This window comes from Sorghum bicolor, chromosome 1 (assembly GCF_000003195.3).
Source record: "Sorghum bicolor cultivar BTx623 chromosome 1, Sorghum_bicolor_NCBIv3, whole genome shotgun sequence".
In the NCBI taxonomy this organism is placed as follows: Eukaryota; Viridiplantae; Streptophyta; class Magnoliopsida; order Poales; family Poaceae; genus Sorghum; species Sorghum bicolor.
In genome coordinates this window covers 74663334-74682742 of record NC_012870.2, presented here as the reverse complement: position 1 = coordinate 74682742, position 19409 = coordinate 74663334, and the positions used below count along the sequence as shown (strand labels likewise).

Below are 19409 nucleotides of genomic sequence, written 5' to 3'. Positions count from 1 at the left end.
TTTCAGACTACCAAGGGGACTATGTCAAGCTATTAATGCAATTATTCGAAAATTTTGGTGGGGTAGCAAGGAAGGGAAAAGGAAAAATTGCTGGGTATCATGGGAAGAAATGACTCAGCCTAAATACCTTGGTGGGCTGGGATTCAGGGATATAGAGCTCTTTAACTTGGCTCTTCTTGCTCGGCAGGCTTGGAGGATTATGCAAAATTCAAAATCCTTGAGTGCTAGGCTATTGAAAGCATTATATTTTCCTGATAAACATTTTCTTGAAGCAGTCTTGGGAAGTAGACCGTCACAAATTTGGAGAGCTATACTTGATGGACGGGACGCTCTTGAGCAAGGATTGATCAAAAGAATTGGAAATGGTAAAAGTACAGATATTTGGAAACATAATTGGCTCCCAAGAGATGGTGGGTTGCGGCCAATTGCATCAAAGCTATCAAACCCACCCAGATGTGTTAGTGAATTAATAGATGGAATAACTATGCAATGGAGGCAAGATGTGATTCAAAAGTACTTTTATGATATGGATGCTCAGGTAATAAAAAATATTCCTTTGAGTTCTTGTTGGCAAGATGATTTTTGGGCATGGCACTACGAAAGATGTGGTATATTCTCAGTTAAATCTTCTTACAGAATGCTTGTCCACCGTAGGAATCAAATACAAGATTGGCTTGATGGCAAAGTAGAGAGCTCGGACACTGAAGGAGCTAAAAAAAGATGGAAATTATTCTGGAAGGTCAAGGTACCATCAAAAATTCATATCTTTGCTTGGAGATTGGCCCATAATTCTTTAAGTACCGGTGAAGTTCTTAAAGAAAGGTCAATGAGTGAACATAGTGGATGCAAGTTATGTGGTGCTATTATTGACTCGTGGCGCCATGCTCTTTTCTATTGTACAATGTCAAGATGTGTTTGGACTCTAGTAGATGAGGATCTCATTGACCATATTGCTGCAACTGAGATTAATAATCCAAAGATGTGGCTGTTTTTTATGCAGGAAACTTTATCGGCAAAAGAATTTCAGAAACTTCTAATCATATGTTGGGCAATCTGGAGGGCACGAAGAATGGCATTACATGAGGGTATATTTCAAAGCCCATTATCAATATTCAGCTTTATTACAAAATATCTTGATGATCTCAAACTGGCTGGTTTGATTGAGGACATTGATATGACCAAGTCAACAAGAAACAAGAAATCAGCTCCCAAATGGATACCTCCACCTGAAGCTTTCGTGAAGTTCAATGTTGATGCTGCGGTGGCACGAGCTGAAGATAAGGGGACTGTTACTGTGGTGTGTCGAGATAATGTAGGGAATTATGTGGCTGCAAGTGCTATGGTCATTGATGGTTTAACTGATCCGTCATCTTTGGAAGCTTTGGCTTGTAATGAAGCAATTTCTTTGGCCATGGACATTGGGGTGCGTAAGTGTGTAATAGCTTCAGATTGCTTGGAAGTGATTTTGAATCTTCAGAAGCAAAGTTTGTGTGCTTATTCCTCAGTGTTGAAGAAATTAAAGCTAGAAGCACTTTGTTTCAGGAAGTAGTTTTTAAGCATGAAGGTAGAGAATCAAATTGTGAGGCCCATGCTCTTGCTAAAGGTGTTTGTAAATTGGCACCAGGGAGATATTTATGGCTCCTTGGGCGTCCAGAAATTTTGCATGTACCTCAAAACATTATGAATTAATAAAAGTCTACCTTCCTCTCAAAAAAAAATATAGTATTGAGTAATCGAAACGTACAGACCATGCGGTTTCGGTTTAGACAAAAAAGCAATTAGATGGAAGGGACGCGGGCTGAATAGAGCAGGACGCCTCACTCTCGTCTCTTTAATCCTCTCAGCTATGCCAATTTATCACCTAACTGTTTTCCAGCTAGCAGCATGGGCCAAAAGAAAAAATCGACAAAATCAGAGAATCTTTCCTATGGAAAGAGAAAGATAATGCAAATGGAGGACATTGCCTGGTAAATTGGCCAAGGTCACCGGCCTGAAAGACCTTGGTGGCTTAGGAATTTTTTATCTCGAAAGTTTTGGTCGTGCTCTCCGACTTCGTTGACTTTGGCAGGATTGGATGGAAGATTCCAAACCTTGGGCAGAAATAGAGCTTCCCTGTAATGATGTCGACCGTCTCCCTTTTAACTCCTCAACCACAATCTTCTTGGGCGTTAGGTGCAAAGGCTTCTAGCACAACAATTGGCTTGATGGGGAGGCACCCAAGTACGTGGCCCCAAATCTTTTCATAATGGTCCAAAAGAAAAATAAGTCTATGCAGCAGGAGCTCCGCAACAGCAATTGGATACAAGCTCTGAGGAGACATCACCACATCCACACACATTGAGGAGTATAGGTGGCCATCGGGCTGTGCCGGCCCGGCGGCCCGGCGTGCCGTGCCGTGCCGTGCCTGCCCCGGGCCGCGCCATGCCATCGTGCCGGCCAGGCCGTGCCATCACCGTGCCTCGTGCCAGGGGTATGGCCCAAGGCACGGCCCGCGGGCCGTCGGGCCGGCCCGAAGGTACGGCGGGCCACCGGGCCAAGGTCGTGCCAGGCCAGTAGCAGACCTATATATATTTTTTTGTTTAGAATTAGTAGGCTATATTTCTTAATAAGCCAATTAGGATGGATGGATGGACCAACAGACCTACATTTTCTTTTTTTAAATTAAAAAGCTATATTTTTTACTGGGCCATTAAGCACCGGACCGTCGGGTCGTGCCTGAGCCGTGCCACGGGCCACGGTGGCGGCCCAGGCACGGCCCGGTGCCTCAGGCCGTGCTGGCCCGAGCTCGGTAGTTGTCGGGCCGTGTCGTGCCCGGACCGGGCCAAAATGCCGGGCCGCAGGCCAGGCCACGGGCTGCATGGCCAACTATATTGAGGAGTTTGTCTCCCTTTGGCCAGGATGTGCATCTGGTCCAAGGCATCAAAGATTTCATCACCTGAAAACGGACACTAGATAGTACTTATTCAACTCGCTCAACTTATCGGATCCGATTCAGAGGTCCCTTTGCTAAATTACCAAGGGATCACATTTGGAAGGCACATGCTGAAAACAAGTGCAAAGTCTTCGCCTAGATTCTAATCCACGGGAAACTACTAACTGCAGACAACTTACAAAAGTGAGGCTGGCTACATCAAGAACATTGTGTTTCTGTGCGAGGGGCCCTTAGAGCCTGGACTCCATCTCTATCTTTGCTGCCTCTATGCCAAGGCGGTTTAGAGGCAAATTCTTGCATGGGAACACTTCGATATTAATCTAGTACGACAACAGGGGATCTCTTACAAATCATGTCCTAGTGGGACAAGGCCGTCAACGATGTGCCCCTAACAGAGCGGAGACGTTTTAACCTAACAGCATGGTTATATACATCTTTTGGAACCTACAGAAAGAGAGAAACATGTGCATTTTCAACAGCAACTCTGAATCAGTGATACAAGTGGCAGCAAAGATCAAAGAACACATTGAGCAAAAGAGAGCTTTTGCCTAGAGAGGTTTTAGTGTCTCTCTCTCTCTCCCCCCCCCCCCCCCCTCCGGGGCGTCTTTAAACCCTGGTTCTTGGTTGTACCTTTTCAACTCGCTTTTCCCTCTTAATTGAAAGGAGCTGGTCCTGCCATTTTTTTCACAAAAAAAAAACTAAGGGCTTTCGGACTTTTCGTTCAGTTCAACAGCTGCCTATACGACATACATGAAAAACAACACTGCCACTGCCACGAGAATGCTGCTCCAGTTTATAGCATGTCGTAGAATCCGTGCTACTGCAAGATAAACATCATAGATGCAATCGGTAGACTTTACAAACAGTGGCTTGAACCAAAGCCCCTAACACTGAACAAACTTTACAGAGTCAAGGATAATTCGACATGTTTAATATACATAAACCTTTGTTTATCCTTCTGTACAACATATACTGTACAAAACACTATAGCTAAATAACTATGACCAGAACCAAAATAAAATATACACACACTAGATATGGTTAACTTAGTAACACAACTAAGGGTTATCAATTTGGTAACACTAACAAATAATTTACAAGCATATATACACCAGTTGTTATGACCAAGAAGGCATTGGCACGTCATCATCCCAAAGCTCTTTGAACTCGCTCATAAAGAAGCCTTCATCCATCTCGGTCGACTCATCGAGCATCTTTTCTTGCATGGCCTATTATACCAGCAGTAAAGAAATGTGAAAACAATGAATCAATAGTCCCATTACAGTTCTATCAGTTCAGAGCAGAAGAATGAATGGGCAGGTCAGTTGACAAAGCTAAGCTAGGAAACAAAAAGAAGACCTTGATACCTGCGATTCTTGAATTTTTGTCACAACAGTCAGAATCCTTTGATACTGATCCCGAGCGTCTGGGTACTGAGCCATCGACTTCACTCTGGCAAGAGCTTTCTGCAGCCTTTCCTCGGTTTGTTTCCGTCCTTGTTGTAAGAAATCATAATCATCCTCAGCAGGTTTATTTTGGATCAAATTACTACTACTGCTGCTGTTGCCCTCCATTGCACCTTCTGTAGACCGAAATCCGCGCAACCCAGCCCCTTTTCGCCTCCAACGCAATATGACTTTCTCCACTATTCCAACAGACCAAATGATTTTACGATAATGCTTCCTCACTTGGTGACCTCGCACATGAGCCTAGCCAGTAAACAATGACAAGTTTCAGCATTGATTGCTAAAATAGCATTATTTGATAAAAGGATATTGAAATAGCATCAACAACATATCTTGATTATCAAAATATAATTTGAACTAACTGAGCACTGCATGGTTCACTGAAAAATTGCCAGAAGGAAAATAAAATGTTTTCACGGTATACTCAAACAAATCACGACATAAATGATACACTATAAGCTGGAACATTCAGCGGATCACTACTCATGTATAATACAACAAATAACAATACCTGGATCTTGACAATGCGCTGTCTGATAAGTAGAAATTCCTTTCTCCCTTTCCATCCACGGTACTTGTTCTGTATTCGAGTTGCAGCAGTATGCAGGGGATCAAGCTGTACAGGTTTAGATGGTTTAACAGATAAGAGTGATATGGCACGATCATCTGATACTGCACCATTGCCATCTTCATACTGAACTGCTTGCTTTCTCTGGAAGGACTGCACCCTGAAAACTTGATATATACGAGCAGCAGCTTGGGCAGCATTTCGAACAGCACCTAGTGAATCTCCCACGGATCCAGCTTGAAGACCTTCACCTGCTAATGGTGATGCTCTTCTTTCAGTAACATCTCCAATACCAGGCAGACCTGATATTTCTGGTGCATTGCTCCCCTTGCCTTCCTTAAGATCGAGGGTCTGAAGATGACTTGTTAAAGAAGACTCCGCCAAGAAACCAGAGATTCCCTTGTATCCATTAGCTGATGCAAGATCAGCTGGTGTGCTTCCTGTAGGGAAATCTGGCGTTGGGTCTGTCAAAGCTCCAGGAGCTGCACCAAGTGCAATAAGTGCGACAACTGTTCGCTCTCTGGACAACAGGTGAAACAACATCAGTATTCATATAAAATATGTGCATATACAACATTGCACTCTGAAACACTTACCTGCCACAAAATGCCGCCCAATGGAGTGCAGTCCATCCATGAGCATCTCTGAAATTTATATTCACACCAGCAGAAACTGTTGGCCTTATCACCCAATCGTATCCTAGGGCAGCTGCCAGATGAAGAACACCCTGCCCTTCATCATCCAACACATTGGGGCCTTTGCCACCATCGCGTGCTTTGTGGACAAGCCAGATATGCAATTTTTCCTTTAAGCGTTTTTCAAAGAACTGATCCTGATTATGATCAGTGGCAGGCTCATTGTCACTAGCCAATTTTAGCAACTTGGACCAGGAATCGTTGCTTGTCATCAGTGAGCTTATCTTCTTGCTCAAATCAACCATCTCTTTAGTGGGGTTAGATACTGTTGCCTGGTACTCATTGTGTCCCAAAGACAACAGGTCATCAAGACGCATCTGGAGATATGTTTTGTTTGTAGCACCATGTGGACTTGGGGCATCCATGTATTGAGTAACACTTGGTCGAAACTCAAACTCTCGGATTTCACTGCAGGCCAACCTGTTGGTACATGTGACATAAAAAGGAACCCTGCCAGGTTTGTGTGATGGGGAATAACATCTGAGAGTCCCATCAGCTGAAACCTCTGCTGGAACTTCGACTTCACCAAACATACATGACCACTTGCATCTTTGAATCTCATTAGAATTTAGGAACCTACCAGTAATGAGAACCTGAATGGTATGCAAGATACATCATAAGCAGCTAAAGAAGACTAGACTGAAAGAGCCATTAGGACAAAGCTATTACACTCCAGAGACTTTTGAGCCAAGAACATATGAAAAGCTTTAGAAGGCATACCCTAGTCTTGGAGCCCGCATATGTCCAGCTTGGAGAAAAATCATCTATACTAAACAGCTGGTCTTGTGCAAGCACTGGGTCAAGAGTGAATTGATCCAACTGATCACGACTTGATGCTTCAATGATATTATCAGTCTCTTCACTGTTCCAATACACTCCAGAACTGGACTTAATTTGGGAATCATCTACTTCACCAAGTGCTTTGCTCATCCATCTCGTAAAACTATCACTTTTCTTAAAGCTATCCTTCAGCATTTCAGAAAGACTAGATGATTGAGTTTTCAAGAGAGGGTAATTAATATTTTCCTCCAACGATCTATCATTTTGCTGGAAACTGTCCTCTGGAGGAAATGAGCTGATAGCACCAGGAAGCTGAGATCAAGTATTTTCTCAGTTAAGTTACATAAACAATGGGAGCCAGCAATGGTAGTATAATGGAGTACTAGTATTGTGAAACCTAATCAAATGCAATTGAGCAGAGTCTGTACAATAACCTACAATATTGACTTGCTGCCATAATAAAGACAACAAAGTAGTTCTATCCACGGAAATAAAACCATGAAATCAAATTGTAATGAAACAACATTTCTGTGCTAATGGGGGGAATTGGAACTATTAGCTTCCAAAATCGAAGCTTTATTAGGTACTACTCCCCAATTTTGCCCTTGTGGGATTAGTTTAGCTTGCATACATTTTTGCACTCCATGTATCATTAAACTTCTATGCCAGTATTGCTGTCTGGAAAAATAAGCAGCATGCAGCTGCCTTGTTTATCTGTTACATAACATGGGTCACTGCCCAACCTTCTACCATTATAAAGTACTGCATTAGAAAATAAAACTCGCAGACATATCTAAGCTTTTATACAAGTGAACTTTATATATATACTGCCGTACAGAAATGTAATTCATGATACCTGCCATACTGATTCTTCATCAGTGCCTATAACATCTGCATCCTTGATACTCAATCCATTACCATATACTTCGTCAAATGTGAAGGATTCAATTCCATGTCCTTCAGCGAAAGGAAATAGTTCTGAGGGAACAGTACTTTGGGGTGGGGACATTTGAAGGATCCCCTGGTCAGGTTTAACAAGGCCATTCAATGATGATGGATCCACCTGATTATCTGCCCCATTGAATCCAACTCCAAGGCCAGGCTCATTAAGAGCACCTGGTAAGGCATCTTGACAATAAGAATAAATGTCTGTATTAGTCACTGTAGCTGGGAAGCCTTGAAAGTTACCTAAACATTTTGTGTAGCAAAAGAATACAGGTCAATTCAACTTCGATCCATAACGAATAAACTATTTCAAATGCCTTCCAGGAAAAAAAATGCATAATGCTACTTGCCTAGAGACAGTGCAGGAATGTAGGAGCTCGGAATAGAAGCGCCCATCACAGGTCCACCTCCATTTTCATGCTGCTGCGTCCAAGAGAAAGGGTGGTATCCGGATCCTCCCGAATAAATATCTGCTGCAGCGAATTTGGCTTTAGATACGCTGTGCATAATTGGAATGTGGATCAGTAAAATATTCCAGTAGGCTTTATGCAGAACAGAAGGGATGACAAACAGTTATACCTGATTCTGTTTCTTCGTATTCTGAGGCTTGTCCGCTAAGAGAGCTTTCACCCTCTGTAGTTTGTGAAGGCAACTGACTTAAAGGGCTATCCGTACGAGCAGCTTGAAGCATATCATCATGTCCTCTAATACGAGAAGTGGATTTGCCACCCTGGTTGTGATATCCAAATATGAGAGGGGGAATTAGCTTTTGCTCCCAAAAGATGGGAAATGATGATGCGAGTCCAGAGTTTGAACCAAGTTGACAACAAAACATAAGTAGCCAAAGTTAAAAAAAAATGCAAACAGAAATAAATAAAAAAAACTGGCTACTTGAACCAAAAAGATAGAGGTGCCTCATAGTGGGTTTCCATGTTTGAGACAAATGAATGTATTCAGATGGGAGCCATCCAACAGAATTGTATATCACATGATGCCTACACATTACTAGGACTAGTACAACAACTGAAAATATAAAGTTCCATTTATTCTTTTACATTTATGTTTTGTTAATTGATTGGTTCATTGCATAAGAACTGATGCAAACTCATGATAGCGCCAAAGCATTTCCGTATAACCTGTGTATAAGTAGTTTAATAACTGGTTTAGAATAAAAGTCAAGCATATTTAGCTTTGTTTAACTGCTTCAAATAGCATTGAACTGAGGTGCCCCAAAATTCTACTGCAAGTGTACAACATAACAGAAGCCCACAATACTTACTAGACCTGAACTTGAACAGAATTCTCAGAACATGAAATGAAACAAATTGTTTACAACATATTGGCTACATTATACTAAGGATAAGCTATGAAAAAACCCATGTGATTACTATAACAACAGATAATAGACATTAACCTGATGTAACGCAAAAAAAAAATGCATTTAACACAAAAAATTTCTAGAATGCAGCATTTAGGATGATGAAATCCAATTGTCTGAAAGTACAATAGACAAGTAGCTATATACATATCAACCAGAGTAGAATTAGCAATAACCTTGACTTCGAGATAATGTACAAGTACAATGTGCATAAAATCCCTGCAAAAAAATTATAATCAGTTGTAAGTTCCCATGCATGCATGCAGACTCAATACAAGAGGCATGAGCCATAAGTTGTCAGTGTGCCTTAAGCACAAATCTAAGTTGCAATACTACAAAGTAACACAAAAGAACACTTACTCCTCCAACATCCAATAACTCCTCCTCTGAAAGTTTTCGTTTCCTTCCCCATGAGCATAGTAGCAGTGAAGCACATCAACACTTCCAGACTAGATTTGTAAATAATTGTCAGTTTTGTTTCCTAATGGCCGTAATCACTTAACAACATACTGTATGCTGTAACTGTACAAAGGAAAACTTTCCACTATTCAAATTTGGCATACTTTTAATCTTTCATGAGCTTCTTTGACAGTTTTTCCATCCCTTTTCTTCCTCCAATTATGGCCGTCCTTCCGGAAATATCTCAATACTTTCCGATCAAACAAGAAGAGTGAACCACCTAAAGCCAGCGATAAAAGAAATATTAGCAAGATAAACAGAAACATCAAAAAGAAAGAGCACCTTTTGGAGGAACAACTAAAAACAGAAACAGTGTTCAGCAGAAAATGAGTGTCATACTTGGAGGCCTATTTGGTGGTTCTGGGGAAATACGAAAATTTCTGTAGTTCTTAAGTATTTCACATATCTCAGCGGGTCGTAGCCATCGGTGTTGTGCTTCCTTCAATATCTGCTCAACATCTGTTCCAAGTTCATGAAAGCAAGGGTTAGATAATTGAATATAGTGCCATGGTTAAAATGGATTCATAGGAAGGTGGTCTTAAAATATTCAAATTGGATCAAAGTAATAAATTATAATCAGCCTTCACAAAATAGAGTTGCCTGACCATTTTACTCACGTGTACAATAAAACTTAATATTGGAGTCCCTTTTGTAAGTAAATCAACTAGCTTCCATTGGAAGTGAAACCCTTAGGACTAAGATGTATCTACAGAACACAACTTCAAGAGTGGAGGAGGACACGGAAACAGTTCATCATACCTCGGTTTGGAGCCACAAAATCTCTTCTAAGTGTACTTTACTACTTAGGACCCAACAACTCAAAAATCGTTAAACTTCTGAAACTACGTGACCCTCTAAAAAAATAAAAAAAAGAGGGTCCCATACATAATCTACCACGTGACGTTCCCGATGCATGCACACCTCAACAGATCTGAAGTCTTATAGCCCAACCAGAAGCCAAAAGTCGCTTCATCAGACCTCAGTTCACGCTACAACAGTCACTTGAACACTGAGATTCTTACAGAGAAATCCTCTTGTTAAGCTCTTCAAAGTTCCAGGATGGCAACCCAATCCCTGGTTACGTGCTAATAGCTCCAATCTAAACCCAAGCACAGATCAATTTCACACAGGTACATCACAAGTCCGACAAAAGCAGGGTACTGAAATTCCACCTTCAGAACACTGAACTTCGTCACATAAAGTCCCCAAATCCCACTCCCCTTTGTCATAGCTGCCACGGCTCCAGATAATTCCACCATGAGATCACTGCGGACACAGGACCTGAACGAAATACCTCCACTTCCGCATAATGGGCTCCATACAGTCAGCACTCACCAGACCTCTAAATTCACATCAATTTACTCCAGAGACAAGATGTTTCCTCGCGAACACCAAGTCCGCACCAATCGCACGCGCCTTTCGCCACCAACCCACGCGCAGGATTACGAAACCAAACCACGGATCCCAGCGACGAAACCACCTCCGCCACCGCCCGAGCGACAAAATCAAACGCTCCAGAACGCGACTGCAGCTAGACAAATGAAAAGAAGGACCGGCGTGTTGACCGCAACCTAACCGCCAATTCCATCCCCCCCTGGTCAGGTGGATCAGGAGTTGAGGGCGAACCAGACGCCTTGAGAGAGAAGAAGAAGGCCGGTCGTTCAGTGCGCTCACCTAGCTGCGGCGCGATCGCGTGGCGCCGCGCCTCCGCCATCGCCCGAACCGAACCGCCGCGCGCAACGAAGCAGAACCAGGCACCAGGCACCAGGCGCCGGCGGCCGCCGCGGCGCGGAGTCAGAGTCAAGCCACCAAGCGCAAGTCCCCTCCCTGGGCTGGGCCTAGCGGTTGCCGTTCCGATGGCGATCGCCTCGTGATTCGCTCTCCCGGATTTCTCGCAGGGTTTTGTGGAGGATTCGGGAGTCAGTGACTGGCGTCTCTCCTCTCTACCTGGCGACGGAATTTGGTGGTGGTGAGGCGCGAGGAGAGAGAGAGAGAGAGAGAGAGAGAGAGGAAAGAACTGGACAAGCCAGCCGTCGACGAGGTGGCGTGGCGAGTCAGAGGGCGAGCGAGAGCTCAGGCGCTCAGCAGGGGTGTGGTGTGGACTGTGGATGAGCACGAAATATCCGTTTCGCCCCGGCGTTAATGCCGGATGGTCCGTTGGAGCTGGGGCTATCGTGGGAATGGGATTTTTGGGGCCCCTGGCTTTCTCCGTGCTCCGGAGCGGTTGGTGGGGGCGGCCGCGGGGCGGGCGGTTGGTGGTCGCGCCAAGCGTAGAGGCCACAGTAGCCCGTGCCCGTGCCCGGCTTGAGGCCTGGTTTTTAGTTCCAAAAATTAAAATAAAAATTAATTATATATTTTTAAATCTAATTACTCTATAATTAAATAATAATTATTAAATATAAACAGAAATACTATAATAACTAAATTTAAAAAAATTCGCGAACTAAACATGACTTGAATATGCAGCGGACGCCCTCATGTCACGTTTCTTGGGTGAATGGATGTGTCAGCACACGTGTCGCTCTCGTTGAGGAGCCCAACGTGAATGAAACATGCTAGTACTACCAAACAAGTTCTAATTCTGTTATTTCAACTACGCAATTCGATCTTTCAAAGACTCAAGTCTATAGGGTATCGGTTGTTGTGTTCTGTTGAATTTGCTTCATTAATAGGCTCACAGTTCATTGTTATGGATTGGTTCGACTTTGATTGTATATATACTCCTACCTCTGTACAGAAGAAGATCCTATTCCTGATCCAAACAGAGCTCCAAGTCTGAACTCTACCCTCTGAGCTCCGAACAAGATTTCCGGCGCTAGTTTCAGTCTCTAAACTCTTCAGCGTCCTTGCGCCTAGGATAAGGCAAAGCTAAATTAAAAGGCATAGTTCACTCCGTTGGAACGTGTCCAAGAAAACCGACAACGATCTTGAGGTGATCCCGTGATTCAGTCTGTGCGGAGAGAGAGAGAGAGACTCGCGCGCGGAGGGTGGCGCCGGCGCATTTTTGGCGGGTAACGGGGGAAGGGTGTGCAATCGTTATCTGTCGCGGTCGCGCCGCCGTCCTATTTACGTTTTGGCCTTGTTTAGTTATTTTTTTTTAAGATTTACCGTTACATCGAATCTTTGATCGTATGCATGGAGCATTAAATATAGACAAAAATAGTGGTATCGAAGTCTTATTTAGTTTCAAAAAAAATTATAAAATAGACACGGTAGCACTTTCGTTTGTATTTAACAAATATTGTCTAATTATAGATTAATTAGACTTAAAATATTTGTCTTGCGAATTACAGATAAACTATATAATTAGTTATTTTTTATCTATATTTATTGTTTCATATATATGTCGTAAGATTCGATGTGATAAGAAATATGAAAAATTTTATAAATTTTTTTAAAACTAAAGCCGGCACGCTTTACAAAGCCGGCACTCGATGCTCGACAGGTAGTAGAGTCTTCGGTTACATTCCAACCAAGGCACGCTCTAATCCACCATCTTTAAGCCTCACGCTTTTGATAAAAAAATTAAGGCCTTGTTTAGTTCACCCAAAAAACAAAAAGTTTTCAAGATTTCCTGTCACATCAAATCTTGCGGCACATGCATAAAGCATTAAATATAGACGAAAGCAAAAACTAATTACACAGTTTAGCTGAAAATCGCGAGATGAATCTTTTGATCCTAGTTAGTCCATAATTGGATAATATTTGTCACAAACAAACGAAAGTGCTACAGTACCGAAATTCGAAATCTTTTCGGAACTAAACAAGGCCTAAGAAAAGGTCGTCAGAGTCGCGTGTAGATAAGGAAGCCAAGTCCAGCTGGCCACAGTGTTTCTCCTGCTGCGAATTGGACTTTTTTTTATAAGTGCGAATTGGAATTTCGATTTCGAGGTATCTAGGGTCTTTTCCAATTTTTTTCTAAAAAATATTATAGCACTTTCGTTTATATTTGATAAATATTGTTCAATCATAGACTAACTAGGCTCAAAAGATTCGTCTCGCAAATTACAGACAAACTATATAATTAGTTATTTTGTATCTTCCATGCATGTGCCGCAAGATTTGACGTGACAGAAAATTTTACAAAATTTTTAGAAAACTAAACAAGGTCTAAATTAGCAAGCAGATGTAATGCGAACATGGATGGTAGGAGTATCGGGATATTCGGGTGCATCCAGCGGTGAGTCCGGAAAACTGATCCAAACACGAAACACCTAATACGTGACTATGTGTGATCACTCCGTGGTTCAGTCGATCTGCGCTCGCAATTGAACATGGCTTGCAGTTCAACCGCGCGCGGCCACTGTTCTGCAGCCAGCAGGTCCCGCTTCTCTTCGTCTTGAAAATTTGTGCAAGGAAACCCGTCTAAAGGCAACAATCATGGTATTCTTAAAGAAATGTGTACAGATCATGGTGCAGTAGGCTAGTAGCAGTGCATCAGACAGTGACTCTGCACCTAATTACCTCATCCTTCCAGCTGTAACATGCCTTGGTTAATTAGCAACAGTACTTTCTGAGCCCCATGACGCGTACCTACGGCTACGCAAATGTGTCGACCACGTTTCGTCGGAAGCCGACCTTGTCCGATCAATCGCAACGTTCCGAAACTGACTGTAGCAGCCTAGCAGGGTTACATTACTGGACCTGGCTATGCGCTATGCAGTCACTCGCGCTCACAGTGCTCGCTCCGATGTTCCCGTAGGACTGGCTATATAGCCCCTGTTTGGAAATTGGAACTCTGCTTATTTGCTCTTTCTGCTACTTTTTAAACTTTTATAGATATAGATAGGCTTCTAGAAAAAGAACCGGGAAAGAGGGGGCTGCTTCTCGCGGCTTATTTTTCTCGCCCGTGTGCCTCTCTATCCGGCGCCCTAAGCCACTGAAAAGCGTAGCAGTGTGCGGGTTGCCCGCCCCGCTTGCATCCCTACTTCCCTAGCATGCTCAACCGTGCAGATAGTACCCGACGTGCAAAGGTCAAGATCACGAAACTGCAGATAGACCCAACGTGCGTCAACAGACAATGCATGAGGACAATCACGATCCTGTTTATGAATTGAGTAACGATAATTGCACATCTAACACCTGCATGTCTGTATCTCAATTCCCAACTATGCATCATAAAGTCATGTGACCACAGGGAGATCGGTCTAAATAGGCCGCATCAGACAGGGTCACACCGTGAATCTCCCAAATGTTGCTGTCAGTGTGTCAAATACACCAACGATAAAGTATGGAAAAATTGTCAACAGAAAATGGGCAACGCCCTGTTTTCGGTGGGGGCAGAGTCCAAGAGAACAATCTTCTATTAAGCCACGAATCAGGTCTTCAACAGGACCTCGTGTACAATTTGGTCAACTAGTGTGCAAAGCTTCAGTTGAACAATAACCTGAAGCTACCCTCACTGCATCTGGTGCTTTCGTCAAGCAAGCCTACGAGAAAACTTGATAAGTTACTGGTTTTTTTTCCGGCAGTTTTATCAAGATACATGGTCACCATTTGAACTTGCTTCGTAGGCTCACCAATTACTTTGTATTCACTCCACTTTCAGGACTATCTTCATTAACTCATAAACAAAATAGCTGATCGATGCTGATGGTAGAACCTGCACAAAAATAGAAAGAAAACCAGAAACTTAAGGCAATTTGAAACAGACTAGCATACACTGATTCCAAATTGCAATGAATAGTAGGATCAAAATGATACATGCAGATGTCTAAGTTCATGCAGTCTGCACTAAGCTGTCTCTTTCAGTGAACCAGCATCATTGCAGGGATATGTCAAGAACCTTGTCACTTTTCTTAAATATGTTTTCTTTATTGCTAGTTTGATGCATTAACAAACGAAATAGATACCCTCAACATATCTTGTTATACAGCATATTAGGATTTGAAAAGGTCAGTGCACTTCATGAATTTTGACCAACAATTAGTCTAAGTATATGCATGCATACTGTTTACTGCTTAGTATTACTAAAGTTATACGAACAGAATCGTATTTAGCTGATGTTTTACTACGACCTTGAGCTTGAAGCAATCGATTATATACTTCAAGTGAAAATTTGTAGTCTACAGTATAGCTCTGAAGACTTCTTAAAATACTAGGTGCTATAAAAAAATGATGACAGTACAATAATAAAGCTTGGGCCCTACATATATGTGGTAATAGATTCTCTGCTGAAAGAATACATACCTGTAACAAGCTGGGGATCAGACCGGCATACAGTGCTGGTACCCCACCTTGATCAACAATCTTAAGGCATGTTGCAAATGCATTCAATCTGTTTGCTTTTACTTGCATCTGTAGCTGCCTACGGACCACTTCAAACGGGTACGTAGCTGCTTCAGCACAGCAACCAGCAATGGCCCCATAGAGTAAGGTCCTCACAGTACCCAATTCAAGTTGATCCAATGCATTTGCCTCTTGTTTTTGTTGCTTCATCATTGATATTCTTTTATTTCCTTCAGGAGAATGCAGATATGCCATCTTCAGTATGTCATACATCCCATAGAATACAGCGCCAGAGGGTGCCATGCTGATAAGAGAAGGCACTAATCCCTTATACAGTGAGAAGAATCCTTCAGTTTGGATCATGTGGCGGGCAACACCAATGACACCACCTAAAGCTTCACCGCCAGGAGCTACCATCCTTGTTCTGATCTGAAACCAACAGCTAAATAGTCAGTGAAAAGATGGCAACAAAGTAAAAGATTAAGGAAATAAAGAAACCTACTGTATCCATAGGTATGCACATAATTGTTGCTGTAACACCAGCGAAAGCACCAGCAATAAATCTCTCAAAGTTCGTAGTCTCTTCGTTACCAGACCATTTGAGCAGTTGCTTTCTGTAACTGTCGTATGCATAGAAGTTGACTGCCTTGAATGGAGCAGTGCGGAGGATGTTGACAAAGTTCCCTTTCCAAAAGCCTTTCAACCCTTGTGTAGTTGCAATAGCTTGCATAAGCTCAAATAGATTCCTCTGCTCACCTCGAACTATATACTCCAACTTTAGCCTCTCAAGAGGAGCAACAACTGTTCTGCAGAAATATAAAAATTATGAAAGAAATTCATGTACTCTCTTCCTAATAAAAAGAACAATAACTAGGAAAGCAAGACCTATATATCTGGAGTAAGTACAGACTCACTTCGTGTAGTAATCATGGAATTGGGTTGGATCATAAAGCTTATCTAATTGCCAGTAACCAACTGCACATGGGACCAGCTAGGAAAAGTTCTTGGCATGTTTTTTGTTTATTTGTGTTTTGGTTGCTTCTTCTAAGATTTACAGGACCATAGCATACAAAGATCATCATAAATACACAATCAGCTGAAATAGAATAGTGAACATGCCAACTATGGCTAGAAATAAGAATGTCAGTGGACGGCCCACTTCGAGGAACCAGCAAATTGCTGGGTATTCTTGAACTTGTCACTTATCATACATTTATCTCCTCAAGCTAAGATAATTACCCAGAGGCCGCGGATATGCTGTGGATCTTCTAATTTGAGGTAGCAATAGACATCAAACATGAGACAAGGATATACAACATCTGATTTCTCAAGCAGCGACAATAGTGAAAGGATTAAGAAAAAGGAAGAAAGGTTCAAGTATGTCAAAACAGAACAAACCAATCACATCTCAAAGCAACCAAATTGAATGAATAAATCAGTTCCCTTCTTCCAACGTTGAACAGCAAAATCTCACAATCAACCAGCTCTATAGTGAATTACTATCTGAAGTAGCACACAAACTTAAAACTACTAAAAGCACAAGTGTCAACTGGGATCCATAACCTCCTGCGGAAACAAAAACAAGTTTATGTGTGTGGTCAAGACCAAGAGTACCACTCTCAATTCCTATTAACCTAAGTTCCTATTCTAGGCTCGTGGCTCCATTTGGGCTCTAATTTTATGAAACCAGTTTCATCATGATGGAAAAGGAGCTTGGCCAACTCTAACTTCTAAGTTACATACACATCCCAGATGAAGCATCTGCCATACTGCTACGCACACCTTAAGTTACTTGACCTTCAACTTAACTACTTAAGTACTTGACCTAACCTGTTTCACAAAAGCTCATGCTGTTCAAATACTAATTAAGTGGACTACTAACTATGACTTGTAGAAGCCAGCTTTACTGAACATCTGAACCGCATCTAAAGGTCAACATACTCGATGTCTCAGAGAGCTCGAGAAGTAGAAACGAGCAAACAAAATTAATTCTTCAACATTAAAATCAAAAGCAACAGCAACTATTCAATGTCGAAAGAGAAAACACTGATCCAATTTCACTAGATAAAAAAATCATGCTAAGTTGCTAACTCGCATATGCAAATCTGGATCATAGACTACAACAAACTATCTAGATTAAATCCAAAAACATCTAAACACACCGATCGTATAGTTCCCCAAGAGTTCAACGGCAACCCACACCAACTTGAGATGAGTAAAACCTAAACACTCTTGCTAGTATTTTACTAAGTACCAAATACTGGATCCATAAAGTTTAATTCATTTGAACAGATTATCAACAACATCTAGAAACAATTCGAGGCCAATACTTATTTGGTAACAGGATTTTAAGCTTTCAATTCAATTTAACTGCATCAGTATCAATCCCCCAACAACGTAGAATAAGTAAATTCAAACCCAATGTAGTGGGCTATTAGTCTTATGTTGAATATGAACCACAGACAATGCAGCTATACCTCGAGACCATGGCAGCAACGGCTCCAGCCCAGAGATGCTTGGTCATGTTCATGGCGCCAGCTCCAGCACGATCGTCCTTCTCCTTCTCCTTTTCCTTCTCCTGCAGCAGAATCACTCCCTCCGCCTCCGCCGCCACTTCCACAGCCCTCTTCCCCGCGACAAGCGCGTCCGACTCCTCCGCCCCGGCCTTCTCCTCCGCGCTGGCGAGCAACCCCACAGGGGCCGGCACGAACCCCCTGCCCCCCTTCACCGACATCGTCAGCGACAGGAACCCCGGCGGCTGCGCGCCCCGGGGGCGCCGGTGCCGGGGCCCGAACGACAGGGAGCATCCGGGCATGGCCGCGAGGAGCGCGCCGTGCGCCGCCGCGTCGGCGCCGTCGAGGAACAGCCCCGCCGCCACCGCCCCCTCGCCGGCCGCGGGAGGCAGCCACATCTCGAGCCACGGCATCGCGGGGGGTCCCCGGACGGGACTGTGCAGGACAGGACTGACCCTTCACGCGCCGTGCCTGTAACCTTGTCCCTCTCGTCCCGCCGCCGCTAGGGTTCGCGAGGCGGGTCGATGCATCGGTTTTATCGACGGGGAAGAGGGAGAAGGGGAAGCTGAATCGAAGCGAGCGGAGTGGGATATATAGGAAGAGCTGCCTCGATTCGATGCGGATGCGAGGGGGGGATGGGGAGCGGCGGCTGCTGGGCGAGCAAGTAGATGTGGGAGAAGGAGAGTGGTGTTGTCGGATTGATTCTTCTCTTGTTCTTGCGATTCGCGAGCGATTTGTTGGCGGTTGGGGGGCTTTGGTCTTGCCGCCCTGGACCCTTTGGGTCTGCTGGAAGCCTGGAAAGGCCAACGAACAGCGAAACGAGGTTGCTCGATGTGGAGTTGTATTTTTTTATTTGGGAAGGTGTTTTTTTTTTAACTTTTAGGGAAGAAGATGGGTTTTTAAAAGATTTTTCTGTTCTTTAGCTTTTGTCCTCTCATTTGAGTGGAGGGTAGGAGGCCGGTATTTAGTAGGTACGTAGTATAGAACTGAATAAGTGTACTGAAATCTTTGTCTACAAAAAGGAAGTGTATCGAAACGGAGAAATTCGTGAAAATAATATATTTTGTAGCATAATACTTGAAGATTCTATTCGGGTGTGCTGATAGATAATTACTTTTCATCTTAGAAAAATGTAGATTTCATTTCCCAACGATTCAAACAATCTTAAATTTAACTAAGTTTATAAAAAATTATTATTAAATTTATATATTTTATGATTAATCTAGTGATACCTGTTACACATCATAAAACGGGATGTATTTGATTATAAATATTTCAATTATTTCAATTATAGTGATACCTCTTACGTAGTAGTTTTATATATTTGATTAAACGGGAAATTATTTGAGTTTTTGAAAAACGAGATTTAAAAAATAAAAAATTAGGGGAGTAGAGTTGTAGCCCAAGACGGAATTATGATAACGATTAACGAAGGTATTGTTTTG

The 19409-nt window shown here is 42.7% G+C and overlaps 3 protein-coding genes across 9 annotated transcripts; 1 reads left to right on the top strand and 2 right to left on the bottom strand.

Moving 5' to 3' along the window:
- Positions 359-1549, top strand: LOC110432605. Its single transcript, XM_021453370.1, has 2 exons — positions 359-538; positions 655-1549. The coding sequence occupies exons 1-2, from the start codon at positions 522-524 to the stop codon at positions 1547-1549; spliced, it is 912 nt and encodes a 303-aa protein (XP_021309045.1). The 5' UTR covers positions 359-521.
- On the bottom strand, positions 3751-11312 carry LOC8081906 (calmodulin-binding transcription activator 1). Of its 6 annotated transcripts, none has more exons than XM_021466256.1 (13): positions 10898-11312; positions 9563-9682; positions 9328-9443; positions 9125-9213; positions 8941-8983; positions 7966-8116; positions 7737-7859; positions 7298-7629; positions 6382-6753; positions 5563-6254; positions 4910-5486; positions 4300-4641; positions 3751-4161 (listed from the first exon to the last, which is right to left on the bottom strand). In XM_021466256.1, exons 1-13 carry the CDS (start codon positions 10935-10937, stop codon positions 4051-4053), a joined length of 3108 nt encoding a protein of 1035 aa, XP_021321931.1. In that variant the 5' UTR covers positions 10938-11312; the 3' UTR covers positions 3751-4050. The 6 variants fall into 6 exon arrangements, with proteins under 6 accessions (XP_021321931.1, XP_021321940.1, XP_021321943.1 ...); XM_021466265.1 differs by having other exon boundaries at positions 7298-7569; XM_021466268.1 differs by having other exon boundaries at positions 7298-7557.
- Positions 14273-18785, bottom strand: LOC110431086 (probable mitochondrial adenine nucleotide transporter BTL3). 2 transcript variants are annotated; one of them, XM_021449790.1, is made up of 5 exons: positions 17929-18785; positions 15954-16257; positions 15413-15880; positions 14743-14825; positions 14313-14652 (listed from the first exon to the last, which is right to left on the bottom strand). In XM_021449790.1, the coding sequence occupies exons 1-4, from the start codon at positions 18375-18377 to the stop codon at positions 14757-14759; spliced, it is 1290 nt and encodes a 429-aa protein (XP_021305465.1). In that variant the 5' UTR covers positions 18378-18785; the 3' UTR covers positions 14313-14652; positions 14743-14756. The 2 variants fall into 2 exon arrangements, with proteins under 2 accessions (XP_021305459.1, XP_021305465.1); XM_021449784.1 differs by having other exon boundaries at positions 14273-14825; positions 17929-18784.